This window comes from Helicoverpa armigera, chromosome 6 (genome assembly GCF_030705265.1).
Source record: "Helicoverpa armigera isolate CAAS_96S chromosome 6, ASM3070526v1, whole genome shotgun sequence".
NCBI lineage: Eukaryota > Metazoa > Arthropoda > Insecta > Lepidoptera > Noctuidae > Helicoverpa > Helicoverpa armigera.
In genome coordinates, this window is record NC_087125.1 from 5312221 (window position 1) to 5327898 (window position 15678).

At 41.6% G+C, this 15678-nt stretch overlaps 1 protein-coding gene across 2 annotated transcripts in view; it reads right to left on the reverse strand.

The window, feature by feature from the left end:
- Positions 1–15678, reverse strand: part of LOC110376977 (T-box transcription factor TBX20) — a 37854-nt gene that overhangs the window by 17424 nt on the left and 4752 nt on the right. For both annotated transcript variants that reach the window (XM_021335644.3, XM_049852204.2), the window contains one exon: positions 13614–13899. In XM_021335644.3, coding sequence (XP_021191319.2) covers positions 13614–13899 — 286 coding nt within the window. The remainder of the gene's footprint in view (positions 1–13613; positions 13900–15678) is intronic.

Consider the following 15678-nt stretch of genomic DNA (forward strand, 5'->3'; position numbering starts at 1 on the left):
TTATGCGTACCATTTTAATTGCAGCGCCGAGGTAATGACACACCGTGTGTACCTGCCTTTATTGTAGCGCGCGTGTTGCGTGCTGCACCGGAAACATTGCCTTTTTGTCCCTTATAGCTTTCTAAAGAAAAAACCTATTCAGCTACCGCTAAATATTAATTAGATGTCCCCATATTGACAAAACTTATCCTGAGCTACTTAACATTCTTGGAGCTTTTGAGATCGTTAGTTTGTAATGAAATGTCCGGACTTTGTGAAGGCGGGTCGTACGGTATCCGATTGTGTGTAGAATTTAGCGTGGAATCTGTCACTCCGCAGACGTATGGTGCACCTACGCTGGGGACACGTCATGTAGTCAAGGAAGTGTATCACTAGAGTTGCCGGCCGGTTATAACCAATCTACATATACCTATGCTAATGATGTTAGAGACTTGCGAAGTGGTTACGTAGCTGTACTCAAAGCTGTGAAATATTCTTAATGTTGAATATAATGTCTTAAAAATACTAGAACGACACTAACAGATTGCCACCTGGTTGCAGTTGTAGCTACAATGTGGTTTATCTTTTGCTTAATCTAACTGACGACATTGCCGCGACGGAAACGGCCAACCGCAGCTCCGACTAAAATGTAGCTACTTTAACAGGACGAGGATTTAATGAAACTGGGATTTTAGTTGTGAATCTGACCGTAGACATAAGTTATGTGTATTAGATGTGTGTATAAAGGCCGGTGTAGCTCGGTATAGGACGACTGGAGGCGGAGACGGCCCGCGCGGTATCCGCGCCGCTGCCGCGCGAAATTCCAACACCTCGTTTTGTTCGTATTGTTTGCGCGGTTTGCTACGCTAATGGTGTCACATAGCGCGCCGAACGATGTCAGAACACGCTCGCACTTCTCTTGTTGGCCGCTTATTTCGGTCGTTAGTGAATTTTTAGAGAATGAATAATAATGTACAATGTTTAGTGGGAGGAGCTTCGAACCTGTATTGTTATATTGAGAACACGAATGGTATACTTAAGAATCATTGAAAAAGAATAAACATTTGTTATTAGGTATATTTCAAGTAAATATCATCATTCACTTCTGCACTAAGAATCCACTAAACCGAAATGCTCTAGCAGACAAACGCGCAGTGCTCGTACGAATTATTCCTTGTAAATCCGTCGCTAATTCCCGCAAAGCCCACAATTTGGAGTCACGTTCATAGACGGTAGCACGCTACATATAGCAGGCAGGCACTCACACCTGTAAGGTTCACAAAACGTGGCGAGGAGTTTCGCAAGTCGACACCGAAATTGGGAAGTTTGGCGACAATATTGCGAAAACTGTCGCTTGCACCTCCCCACGTCGTCTGCCTCCCCACTCGCTTATTATAGCGATGTTTAGTAACCTGTGCATGCTTACTAAAATTACAAACAAAGCTTTTAGTGTTTCTACGCCGAACACTGGTATTGACGAATTACCGTCATCGGTTTGGGGTTTGAGGAATTTTCTTGAACTGTCAAACTTCAAACTTACTTCAAACATTCAATCAGAAAATTGCATACCAAGAGATAAACGTAAATCAGACAACCACTTTCTCATAAATGGTCACGTCAATTGAGAAATAACAAGCAATATTTTTATAAAGTATTTTCTCAAAGAATAATTTGCAACAACTGTTCCGTAAGTTAGCCAAGCCGGGCTTAGGTAACAAGCTGCACCTAGGTAGGCAGTAAGTTAGAAACACTAGGGTAGAGAGGGCTATAGTTAGGTTGTTTTCATTTCCATAAAGAGGGAGCCATTGCGACGGCCGCGTAAACTCACTAGTCCGTTGCCAGCAGTTACTTATGTCATCTAACATATACGTACAAACCACTATAGCCCTTAAATCAAAAGCTATATTGATGATAATCGTGTACACCGCGTTCGACATTGTGGTTTTTATATGCAATGACATACAATTATGGTTGCTACATATGTATTTTCATGTTTACCGAAGCTATGGTGAATCAATTCAGTAAATTAATACTTGTACACTCAAAGGGACGTTTAGTGCAAATAGTTTTATGTATTTTAGCGTGGTTGAAGTACTGACACTGATTGATGAGGTTTGTGAGAATAGGCAGTTAACATGGTTACTATGACATTAAGTTTGAAGAAAGGAAGTATTTATAAATGAAAATGGCTACGAGCAACCTAGAATGTATTATGAACTTTAGACAGTTTCAAAAACATGATGTCCTCGATGTTTTCAGAAAAGTATCAAACTCATTAACATGATTTCAACATATAAACAGCTCATAAATACCAAAAGGCTATAAAATCCAAACTGGCAAACTATCGCAAAAAATATTACACAAAGCTGGAAGCAAATTTAACTTTAGCTACCTATGTCAACGTCTGGCCGGGACGTGCCCTATGTCTGCGGCTGCTAATGTCGTCAGTTCTAGGGGTTAAGGGGGGGCGGGTGGTGGGTGAGGGGGGTGGAAGCACGTACTGACTGTTAAAACGCTACATGTCAACGGGAAGCGGGCGGAGCTTCGTCTCAGTCGGAGCGATGGAGGCACCGCGATAATGTCGTGACCTATATGATAGCTGGCGACTCGCACCAAATAGTTGCGACGACTTACTTGTTTAAGGGGATTTGTGTTAATGATCGTATATACGGCTGCTTGAATATATGTGAATTGTAATATAAGTACTTAGGAAAGTTTCAAGTTAACGTTTCATTGAATTCAGGATCGACCTGAAAACAGGCTACAATCCACGATCTGCAACTCTTACCAAATAATCGGTGCGTAGCAGAAACATTAGTGCTAAATAGTAACGTGAAACTAGCACTAGTATTAACAATGTATTGCAAAGTGTGAGAAATATATTTCAGCTTTGTTTAAAGTCTCATAAAATCTCTAGAAATAATGTTCCACCATGCTCCTCAGAGTGAGTAGGTAGCTAGTATCAGACTGCATTTGCAGATTGATTGTATTTATCATTATGCAAATGACTTAAATTATTTCAAAGGCTTTAAGCAAAATTGGTAATAAACTAAAAATATGTCAGAAATCACCAATCACCTATTATCGCATACAATTCTGTCTCTCTGGCACTTACAGATTGCAACAAAGTTAATGGCAACTGCAGTGCGAAATAATGAAGACTAAATTATCGTTCCCGATTCCGTTAATAATCACAAAGAGTCATTAGTGAGTCGGGGACAGTGCGGTGAGTAATGCCTACATGAAACACGTCTGTCATCAGCTCGTTGCAGCACGGTGCCGCTTCAAAGACCGCGGGTATGCGCGCGCGGTGGTCTTCCCGTTCCTTTTGCGCTGAACCAACGCCTCGTGTTTATTACCTCCGAGAATTCAACTGATCTGATTTTGTTACCAGTTTTTTTTTCACAAATAATCTCATGATTGCTTCTAAGAAATTATTTTATAGCAACAACGATGGCTGCAACTAATTTCATACAATCAAGTATGCTGCATTATAGTTAGACTTGCGCTGCCTAGTAGCAACAAATAGCGAAGGCACCGGATGTCACCGGTACAGGGCGGGAGGGCCGAAGTACGTACATAAACATTTTCCGCGTACTTACTTCCATAAATTAGTTCCCGCGAAGGCGCGGTATAAATACCCGCGAAACGCCGCAACACTCGCTCATTACCTACTAATAGTTTTACTTATCGGCTTCCTGTACACTTCACAACAACTCAGCCTGTTGACGACTCATGAATCATTCTTAGCTAGCATGTACTCCGTTACGTGACAACCCGCCTACCCAATCGATATCTGTTGTTCCCAAACTATCAATACAGTAACTCCCCCGACGGTAGACAAAACAGTCATCAAAATAATAAGCACCCTTCCCATTGTCAGACAACAACGACGAGTCTCGGTGAAAATTCCAAATTACACCTCACGAAGTTTCCCAGCCGTTTATCTGTATTAAAAAAAGTTGTTCGACAATCACCTATCATTACGGGAGGCGTCGGCCTAACGCGCACACAAAGGGCGCTACCAGCGGAAGAATACGACAAAAATTAAAAGTTTCCTCCAAACAAAACAACAGCTGTCATATTAAACCGTCAAAGTAAAGATTACGAATGAAATATTCACGGTGAAAGCGGGGCTCAGGCCGTGGTTATGTAAATAAGTGGCTACGAAAATGTACATAATTAGTTTACACGTTTTCTCGGCACCCCGCCACCCCCGCAGCATATTGGCGGCGTGGGGCGGGGGTGCAGGGGCAGATTAGCTCGCGATACACTTGCTAAGGGTACATTTACATGAATCACACATCTATTACACGCGTATTCAAATAGGCTGCATGTGTTCACTTCACATAACCTAGATAACTACAGATAGGGTTGACTACTTGAATTATTAATGGGCGAAAATTAAATTTTTCCATTTCATTTCAGTACAATCGAGGATAAATTAGTGCTTTCAGTTCCGTCTTTAATTACAAGCATGCCAACGTTTCCACGACATATTTCAATAGGTAGGTAAACTTATCATTAGTGGGCTATTAGAGGTCGTCAGTAATTTATGCATTGTTTTCAAATGAAAGGGCTCGACGCGCTGAAATGACAGCTAATCTCTTAATAAGACACAGTAAAGTGAATTCGCGATGTGACGGGGTGGCGGGCGGCCACGTCGTCGTCGCGTCACCCCTCGGCCGCATCCTCCTTAATTCTTTTGTCGTTTTCAGCTCCGTCAAATATCGCGTTTCCCGTTTGCATACATTTTCAGTGCTCCCTACGGCCGCGCGTCTCGCCGTCGCTCAGTCGCCGTCTTTCACGAATAAAATTAGTGTCGGCAGCGTGACACCAACTGAATTTAAGCTTAATAACATATTTATAAAGAAATTTCCGATTCAGCGGCAAAGTTCAAAATTTGACTCTGAGTCCGCAAAGAGTTTGGTGGCGTTTTCAATTTAAACTTGGAACAAGTTAAATAATGTGAGAGCTCCGACCAACTCGATTCATTTAAGGTTTTAGTGAAATTAGCTTTTGAATTGGAATGACACTGAAATATCCACGGCATCAGTTGGTTAAGTTTAAGCTGTATTACGGTTTCATTAATTAATCCTGCTTTTTCGATAGAATTTTAAATGCTGAAAGACTTCACTTCAACTGAAATTACTGCCAAGTTCTGTTTGTTAATTAAAAAAGTTGTTTTGTATAATCCAATGTTGAGAATAAATCAAATTCAAGCTCCTTAGGAGGTATAGCCTAGCTAAGTAAATTGTGACTATTAATTGTTTGCAGCTGACGACTGCAACTCAAAAAGTGCACTTTGAATCTATTTTGGTAGTCAAAAAGTACCTACCGAAGCCTTGTCTTCTAGGAAGCTTCAATACCCTTCACAAAAGTGCAGTCTTTCTAGGATTATATGCAAGACATCTTTGGCGGTAGCGGTAGCGGTGGCGACGCGGGCGCGTGTGAGTGAGTGGCAAGTGAGCGGCAATGGTCCTCGCGGCGCGTGTGCATTTCGCGCGTCGTGCCCACCTCGCGTCTAATGTCGCACATAAATCAGAGGTAACGCGCTACCCCGCCATCCCGCCACCCCGCTACGCCACCTCGCCACCGATAAAATTCCAAATTGTTTTGTCGCCCCCGGTGGGCGCCGCCCTCGGTTCGCTCTTAAACGCCGTTTCAAGTTGCACTTGTGAATCGCACTTTTTACTGTTCTTGAAATTGGCGTTGCGAATTGCTTTTCGACTCTGCTCGATCCACGGTTTTATAGGAGTCGGTTATGTTTAACGATTGTACGAAAAATTTGACAATGTTTTTTTTTTAAACGAACTATCGATGCGAATGGGCAGAGGCGACACGTTGGCATTGGTAAATGCGAGCCAATTAGAAGATTAAGCGTTGACAATTACGGTGTCGGATCGCGATCGTATATCAACAATTATCGCGCGAGTGCGACAAATGGCGAGCTGGCCTCGTGCACGTGTAAGCGCGGTGTGCGCCCAGCGTTATCTGAACATCGAAAATATTTTAATACTATGGATATGCTAAACCGTATCGATGTCCACTTTTTGGAAAACTTTCACACTAAATAAAAGACTTTCCCTAGGCTCTACCAGTCTGCGGTGCAGCAGTACAAAAAGCGATCCACTTAACTTTTCATTTAGTTTTAACTAAGACAAATACAGTAAAATAACCACTTTCATTGCGAAGATTTTCATCAAAAGTTAAAGATTTTCATCTTGATTGCGTGGTAAATAATAAATTTTCATGTGCATTATAAAAAATATTTTTTTAAATAGTGTTAGTTATCATATGCATAGCGCATCCAAAACCATGTTTGGTTTTCCAAGTTGTAGTTTTAACAAACAGGCCAGGTACGCACGGGGCAGCTTCAATATTGTTCGATAAATCGCCACGCTCCTAGTTGTGGGAATTCGTGGCGCGATGGCCCATTACAGGTAAAAATGTGCTGTGTCGCGTGACATTACACAAGTATTTGCCGATCCTTACTGCTGCCAGCCGATAAAACTTAACATTTAAAAATTATTGTTAAAAAAAATCTGTTGATATACAGCAATCATTGTATTTATGGAGTCCTGTAAAAGTAAAATATACTTCACCCTGTATTCAAAGAAAAGGCTTGGATAGGGAAAACTTGTTTGTTATCGGCTACAAACAATTCTCTGATAAAATCAATCTGTAAAGTGTGATTTATCTACTACGACCTGACTTCATTAACAAGATGTAGGTAATTTAATTAATATTAAAAAAGTAGAAACGAGCGAGATTTATGTCGCACCCATTATAAAGAAAGACGTCAAAATTATTCACAACATGCCACAAGACTGCAAAGAGTCGACGAGTAATTTATAAAGAAGAACAATCTTAATTTAGATGCTATGTGATGTTCTGTTAAGTTAAAATACCTTTGAATACACACGTATGAGATAAAAGATGTTTATATATCATATGTGGAAGATTTACGACGGTTAGATGCTGGTGAGAAGTAAATCAAAGAGTGTGTTGGCTGCCAACTGTGTGCTGCAACGATTAGAGTGTTGGCAGCGAGACCCGCCGAAACATCTTCAGCGAGTGCGAGCGCTATCGGCACTGATCCGATGGAAGTTAGTAAAACATGTCTTATGGATCAGAAGCGGTATTAATTAAAGAAAGAACAAGTAGCACACAACACCAGTTTTAATCTCTTACAAACGATTTAATTTGAATAAAGAAAAGCAACAATTACACCAACTACTCTTAAACTACTGCTAAAGTACGTAAATCGATACAAAACGATACAGCGAAACGTCCGTTGCATCCGAAAGCTAAGCAACGAATGACCCGAGTCCCACATGCGCGACGCCTTTTATACCCTTCCTCTTGTTTCGAATGTGTGGGTAGGAGAAATATTTAACACGGCCGTTCCTGATTGCGTGGCGTCCTCGACCGCGGCATTTCTCCCATTTGCATCAGATCCGTGCTCATCCGTCACAACCTGGCTTTCATCATTATGTTGATCGTCGCCAATCTCTGAAACATTACAACACACGAGTAACAAAATGACGTAACCACTACGGTTTGAAGCTTATTCAACATGAAACAACTTGTAGGTTACGGTCAACAAAGGTCAATGTCCCAGGCACAAGCGTGCACTCAAGTGCCAGTAACAAGGACCAGAAAGGAGTAATGATTTAAAGTTGAAACAGCTTGAAACCCAAGAGAACATTCAATGCATAACTACAGACAGAATCCGGACTTCCGTCAGCCGTTATACATTGTCAATGACAGAGGCCCTGACGTTTGCTTGTCGATTTACAAACACATAGAAGAGGCCCTAACGTTTGCGTACTATGAGTTTGTAACAAATTACACGCTTCGCGTCATGAGACAGAGGCCCTAACGTTTGCATGTCCCTTCGTATGACCGCGATCGTGAAACAGAGCAGAGGCCCTAACGTTTGCATGCTCCAAACCGGTAAGTCAACAGAACCAGCAGGAACACCGGCTCAGCAGTGCTCGTGCCGCGACGAGTAGCACCGGAACAGCAGCGTTCGTGCCGCGACCAAGAGCACCGGCAAAGCGACGCTCGTGCCGCATTCAGCAGCACCGGCACAGCAACGCTTGTGCCGCGACCAGGAGCACCGGCACAGCGGCGCTAGTGCCGCGACCAAGAGCACCGGCACAGCAGCGCTAGTGCCGCGACCAAGAGCACCGGCACAGCAGCGCTAGTGCCGCGACCAAACACCGGCACAGCAGCGCTAGTGCCGCGACCAAACACCGGCACAGCAGCGCTAGTGCCGCGACCAAACACCGGCACAGCAGCGCTAGTGCCGCGACCAAACACCGGCACAGCAGCGCTAGTGCCGCGACCAAACACCGGCACAGCAGCGCTAGTGCCGCGACCAAACACCGGCACAGCAGCGCTAGTGCCGCGACCAAACACCGGCACAGCAGCGCTAGTGCCGCGACCAAACACCGGCACAGCAGCGCTGGTGCCGCGACCAAACACCGGCACAGCAGCGCTAGTGCCGCGACCAAACACCGGCACAGCAGCGCTAGTGCCGCGACCAAAAGCACCGGCACAGCAGCGCTAGTGCCGCGACCAAAAGCACCGGCACAGCAGCGCTAGTGCCGCGACCAAAAGCACCGGCACAGCAGCGCTAGTGCCGCGACCAAGAGCACCGGCACAGCAGCGCTAGTGCCGCGACCAAGAGCACCGGCACAGCAGCGCTAGTGCCGCGACCAAGAGCACCGGCACAGCAGCGCTAGTGCCGCGACCAAGAGCACCGGCACAGCAGCGCTAGTGCCACGACACGGCCGCTACACATTCTCGTATACAACTCTGCAAACAAGCACTGACGACATACATTTCGTTCGGCCACTTCTGACCATCAAAATCTGGAAAGCTTTTCGCTCTCAAAGAAATAAATTCAACTTTGAAACTACGTCTCAGAAATATCATTATTACTAATCATGTGTCAGCAATGCTCAAAACACAACTACCATTACGGTTTGATAAGTTACGTGTAGTTAACTTCACTTCAGCTTTTTGCTACACAGAATACTCATAGGTGACAATACCAATGGTTGGTACAATTATTACACATTTTTCCCCTTAATACTCCTAACAGCATAATTACTTCCGATGTGTAATCAAAACAATAAAACAGATCACCTGACCTCAATGCATGATATACCAGGTCTACTATCCACTAGCTTTCCGGAGTTCCTTTTGGACCGGAGCTCATTTTGTATAACACATTTTTGTAAAAACAACAAAAAGCAAAAAAAAACAACCTGTTGGTTATTGGCGATGGCACCTGAGAATCGAACTCAAGTTCTCATACCCTTTCGGTACGTTTTTAATCAATAAGCCACCAAGACGGATTACAAGTCATGTATTACATAAAGGCTAAATAAAACCGGATTGATCTCACCATTTACGTAGAGGTAGGTACATTACAGGATACTTCCCGTAACATCTCGAGCATTGTAGGAGCAAGGCATGTTGTTCACGGACACCACAGCAATACATAGGCAGAAACTCATTCCACCCGAAGCACATGAGAGCCCCTACAGCATCGGCATACTAAGCTCAAGCTATTCTCGACTTATTCCACCGTCATATCCACTTAATAAAAGTGCACATGAATATAAACTCATTAGCAACCGTGGTCACACCAGAACTTCGCTCACAGTCACGTGTCGACACGACTGGGAGCGACGACAGTAACTGCTTAGTTGGATGCAACGGACTATCGCTACTAGAAGTCATGGGAAATCTACGTTTGATCACTTCTAAACTTGATCACTTCTAATTTGATCAAGGGCGGCGTTACGTGAACCGTGACGATGATCACGAGACTGATCAAAAGTCCAGTACACACTGATCAACACAGAACTCACTTTTAACCTAATCGAATCAGATGGCAAAAACGGCTAGAAACGCGTGGCAATCCCACTTCTGATCTTATGGATCAGAAGCGGTATTAATTAAAGAAAGAACAAGTAGCACACAACACCAGTTTTAATCTCTTACAAACGATTTAATTTGAATAAAGAAAAGCAACAATTACACCAACTACTCTTAAACTACTGCTAAAGTACGTAAATCGATACAAAACGATACAGCGAAACGTCCGTTGCATCCGAAAGCTAAGCAACGAATGACCCGAGTCCCACATGCGCGACGCCTTTTATACCCTTCCTCTTGTTTCGAATGTGTGGGTAGGAGAAATATTTAACACATGTTAATTTCAATCTGTTACCACTGTTCCCACACACCTATTCTTTATCTATTTACATCAATTTGCTAATAAATTGTAAAAAATATGCAAATAGCGGTAAGTAATTTTAAATCAGATAGATTAGCTAGTAGCAAATCTGCATACTTATTTCGTTTATTATAAGAAAAAATACAAGGATTCCGGTGAAAATAAATATAGTTCCGTGTATACCCACCGTATTGATTATATGTTTATTAATTATCGAACATAAATAACGTAAAACATACATCTTTATACAAATAATAAGTTTTTTCGGAAAACCCACTCACACACTAAAATCAGAAAATAAATACACGAAGCTTCATAATTAATGATATCAATTAATTCCATTGACAGTAGTTGTCATTTCCGATATTATCGACGTATTAATAAAACGTTCCTAATTTGTTGAATACAATAAACAGAGGCATCAGTTGGACTCTCAGTTTATGAAAGCTTTTGCACACAAAGCCGCGTAATCGACAAACATCAAAATATTTGCCGAGCGGATGAAAAATGGGTCCCCGTTGAATAAAGTAAAAGAGCGGTGCACAAAGCGGCAGGTTTTAAAACGGAGCTTACAGAAAACGCGATTAGCATGCCAACTAGCGGACACACCGACATATTTACATTATTCTATTACGCGTGCAGCGATTATCTTTTGGGGTGAGATAATGTGTGGGGATTTCATTCTGATGCAGCCCGTCCTTTTATACTTTTATGGGGCATGAAATATTAAATCAGTAGTAGGGATTTGATTGAGACCATTTGGAACTTATTATTCTAGCAAACAATATTAGTAGTTTGGACTTCTGAGGCCATTGATTGGTTCAGGTTTAATGAGATACTGTTTTAATCCAAGGCATTTGTTCTAAAAAGGTTATTGCATCTGATTCGGGATCACCTACTCGACATATTGCGCGACAATTCGGTCCGATCTCTGCGGGGCAATTCAATTACAGTGAAAGATCCCTCATAAGCGAATCGTTTTTCCAAGTCATTAATTTTTTCGAACGACACGGGGCTCCGCGTGATACGGCGGGGTGGGTCCAGGCGTGCGGCTATCTCGCGAGATAATGCTGATTTATGCGGGCGGCCGACGGTCGCGATTCGTCGCGCATCGTCGCCGCGACATGCGAATGTCGCGCGATCGCATCGTCGCTCGCGTCAGTTTGTTTAGCCGCTACCCGCGTCCCGCGCCCGTCGTTCATTTGTGACGGTTAGTTGGCGAGATTTATGCTAATCGACGGGGCCGACTCGGATAAGCTCGCGTGACGGTGTGTGGCAAATTGTCTCCCATTGCGACTTCCCAAAGCCCTTTGTAACGCTTGCTATCTCGCTCAATCTTTTATTACCGATACCAGCCGTATCTAAAGCATCGATAATGTGGAAAAAGCTAAAACGCGAGGTAATTATTAAGATCTATCGCATCTAAACATCCTCATAAAAGCGAAACATGGCTCCGATGTTTTTTGCGAACGGTTATTATAGCAAGTCAACACTGTTATTATTGTGTTGCTAAATTCGGAAATGAATGCGACTGCTATAAGTATATTTCCATATGTCGTATTTTATGGTGCGTGGTAGAAAAACTGGACGCCCGAAGCGTCGTTAACTCGAGAACATTATAAGGAATAAATAAGTGAGGTATTAATACAGCTTTATAGTCCGTGAAAGAGCCTTCATTGTTTTGTATATTATTCCCGCCCTTTGTTCACATTTATTTGTATGGAGACGACGTATTTAGCATTAAATAAATTTCAAGGCAAAACTGTGAAATGGGATAGATTCCCTTTGCCTAATTAGGTTCAGATATCAAATGGTCGGACAACATGTAATGTTGAGCTTGAACGACATTCTGTAAAGTGTAAATGTGAAGTGATAAGCAAGCTCACAGCGCACACAGCGCGTTTACAGGCGGCGAGTATCGTGCGGTTTGTCTGAATAAGCTACAACGTTATCAAAAGATTAGGTTTGCGAATTTGTCACGATCGGTGGGCTGTCGCGTTGATTTACGCGGGCGTCGATAAGCGTCGCCGGTGCGCGCCGCTCCGCCGCGGTTCACTAGCGTCCTAGTGTTTCCTCGATAACACTTACACACAAATCATTTTCACCTGCATGGACGTCAAATATAGCTAAGCAGCCAACTTTTAAGATTTAGTTCAGTTTAATCGGACTTTTATGTGACACACGCTCTTGAATTTCGACTCGATCCGATTCGTTTCAGCGGTTCTGTAACTATTGAGATTAGAGTTTATCGAGATCTAAATGTTTTTGAGTCTAGACTGCAGTTATTGTGGAATTAAATAAGTACAGTAAATAGGTACTATTTCGGATAGATATGTACCTGGTTCGGTAAAGATGTAACAAGTAATTGTGTGCGATCCGATACATTTCAACCACTAAGCTCTTTACGCGCTGAAAAAGCTCGAGTTTGCGGAAAGTGGGTATTATATCTTTAACTGAATCTGAAGAATTGGAATAAAGCATTCCTCTGTATACAACAAGGAGTTCTTATTCCTGTCTTTTGATAGCAATTGGTTAAGAACTTATAACGATTGCTGTTATGTTATGTAGGCACCTACTTCAAGTTTTCCATTGTGCTTTTCTATTCTCCCGAATTTAGTGCTAGTCTTGATAGTAATATTGCATTCCACGAATGAAGGTGGCCTTACATCTGTGCTCTGCCATGGATTGAAATGACTTGCATTGAACATTTTATGTCTTGCAGCTACAGCAGTAACAAGAAGATCATGTGGAGGGCAATTATTTTATGTTCGATTGATGTGATCGTTACGTTTTTGATCGTGGGGTTCATTGTTTAAGCGCGAGTGGCGCACGGGCGGCCAGCGGCGGCGGACGCGCGGCGGTCGATTGCCCATTGTTCGGCCGCGCGCCGCGACCGACACGCCTCGCGCCATCGCCCGCACTCTGCCACCTACCTTATCGCCTCTGAAACGCGCCGTCGATATTGCCTTGATCTCGTTAACCAACAATCGCGATTCGATTACCTACCTACCACAGAGTTTTTAATTTCTCGTCAAGTTCAAAACGAGACCCTAAAAACAATTCGTTTCGTCATTTAAGTGGTTAATAACGCGTGCTTTACGTCAGTACTGCTTGTTATGAATAAGGCTCTCCGTTCAGTAAATGAAATATTAATTGCGATAAAACGATTTCTGTTTTCGATGGTGCGATTAACGCGGGTAATTAAAAATAAATGAGTTGTAATTTGAGCTTTTGTCATAATTGACAAATGCGGAATCTGGTGAAAACCAAGTTTTAACCAGTGTTTATGTATGTCAAGAGACAACAACATTTCATTTGTAGCTACTCTAGCTTCTAATATAAAACTAAATCATTTAACAAAGAAATAAGAACTTACCTTCCAGTTTTAGTGATAATCATTTCTGTTCCTAATTCGTTAAACTTGTCCCAAAGCTCTTTAGTCTCGAGGTGGCACTGTATGTGTCGCATCTCCTCACTGGACCATCGCTCCACGAGCTGTGGGTTCCTGGGAGGAGGCGAGAGTGGCCGGGAGCCGCTCGGGGCTCCACTGGCGGACCCTGCTTCTGACGTTGACGACACATCCACGGGGGAGTCTCGCTCGTACTCCGCGAGAGGCGGGGACGGAGACCCCGAAGCCGAAGCTGTCGCGTCCACGAACTTTTCTGAAAGAATAAATTAAATTCGTCATTTGTCTTCCTACTTTGTTTTATTGCTCGCCACCTGAGGTCGATAATGTGGGAAGATAAATAAAAATTCCTAAGATTTTAATATTTGTTTTGTTACTTCATTTCAAAGTTCTGAGAAAATTTCGCATGTCATTAAAGATGTATATTTAGTTAAGTAGCTACTAAAACATTTTTCCGCTTTGTCGTGAAAAAATACCTGTCAACGTAATGAAGTCATTATGAGGATACAATCTGAGAAGCGGTGGCATCAAACATTTGGAACATTTCTAATTTCTCTATCACATACTTCACACATATAATTTTTTGAATAAGTATACATATATCTCTCCGCCCTCTACACTCTATTAACTGACAGATTGACAACCGAAAAACTGTCCAAGATATAAGAAGGTGTACATTTTTTTAATGATGAGGCAAACCTTGAATTTACTTCACGAAAAATCTTTCTCTGACAGTCTTAAGTCTAAAAATTAAACTTTTATGATCGTGTCCATTTATGATTTGTAAAATCTTTGAAAATTGAATATCGTTGGTTTATTCGTGTATTTTATTATTGCAATAATTGATTATTGTTTCTTTTAAAATATACTCGTATACAGTTCAATTCTTTGGTTCTTGTGCATAATAAGTATGATGGTTCTATTTACTAATAAACGTAACGGAAAATGAAGTAACTCTGGCCAGTTTTAATTTACTTAGTATTTGATTTAATTTTGAGTTATTCACGGAGGACAAAATAACTAGTTAATTTTTGTTAGTTAGTTAAGTTTTAGTTTTTTGTCGGTTGTCCTCCTTGAATAACTCAAAATTAAATCAAGTAGGTATTTGAAAGTAAATTCATACTGGTAAGAGTGCCAAAACGTGGAGTTCTCAAACTGTGATGTTTTTTACACAGTTATATATTTTATGATATTTTAACACTATAACACTTATAAATACGAAAAAGATTGTTGTAGATCTAATTATACATGCTTGTAAGCAAAAACTTTTCGAAACTGTACAGTTTTTAGAATTTGCAAAATACAAATCATAAACTTATTGCTCAGGTGCCCTTTTTATAAATGAATGAAACAAAAATTATTAAACTTGTAGATTCGTTTGTGGTTACGTTCCCGTGATGTAAGAATATAGTATACTTAATTATAAAGAAACCCTTAAGTTTGTTTAAGTGTTTCATCCAAACGTTGTCAGGAAATACCGGCCTCAACTTTTTAGTTTTTTTTTTTTCGTTATAGGTATTTTAATTTGTTTATCTGAAATTATTTTTTAAACCATCTTGTGTTACTTTTTCTCATTTTTTTAAATATTCACATGTAAAAGTTTTATTGTAAAACCTGTTAACCGAAATGTGACCGAAATACTTACAAACTCGATAGCTACAAAGAAAATCTCCTTTTATAACTACCTACAGGTAAAAAACCTACTAGCATGAATAGGGCTATTGTTATGATAATGCTTATCAACTGTTCAGGCTGTAAATTTCCTCTGCAGAATGATTGTGCGGTGGTACAAAGGCTGACCTTCAGCCGATAATATGTAATCATCACTTTAGTTCTGGTAATTGTTAGAAGCCTCTCATTAAGAAGGCACGATGCTTGACGCATTATGTTCAAAATCATTGTTGCATTTTTATAATTGGGTAGGTAATTAGCAGTTTCTCTGTTTGCATGGTTACTGCATCGTTTTTGGTTTTTACAAAAAATATTTTAAATTGAACAGAAATATTTACGTAGAATGAAAACTTGATTATATGAT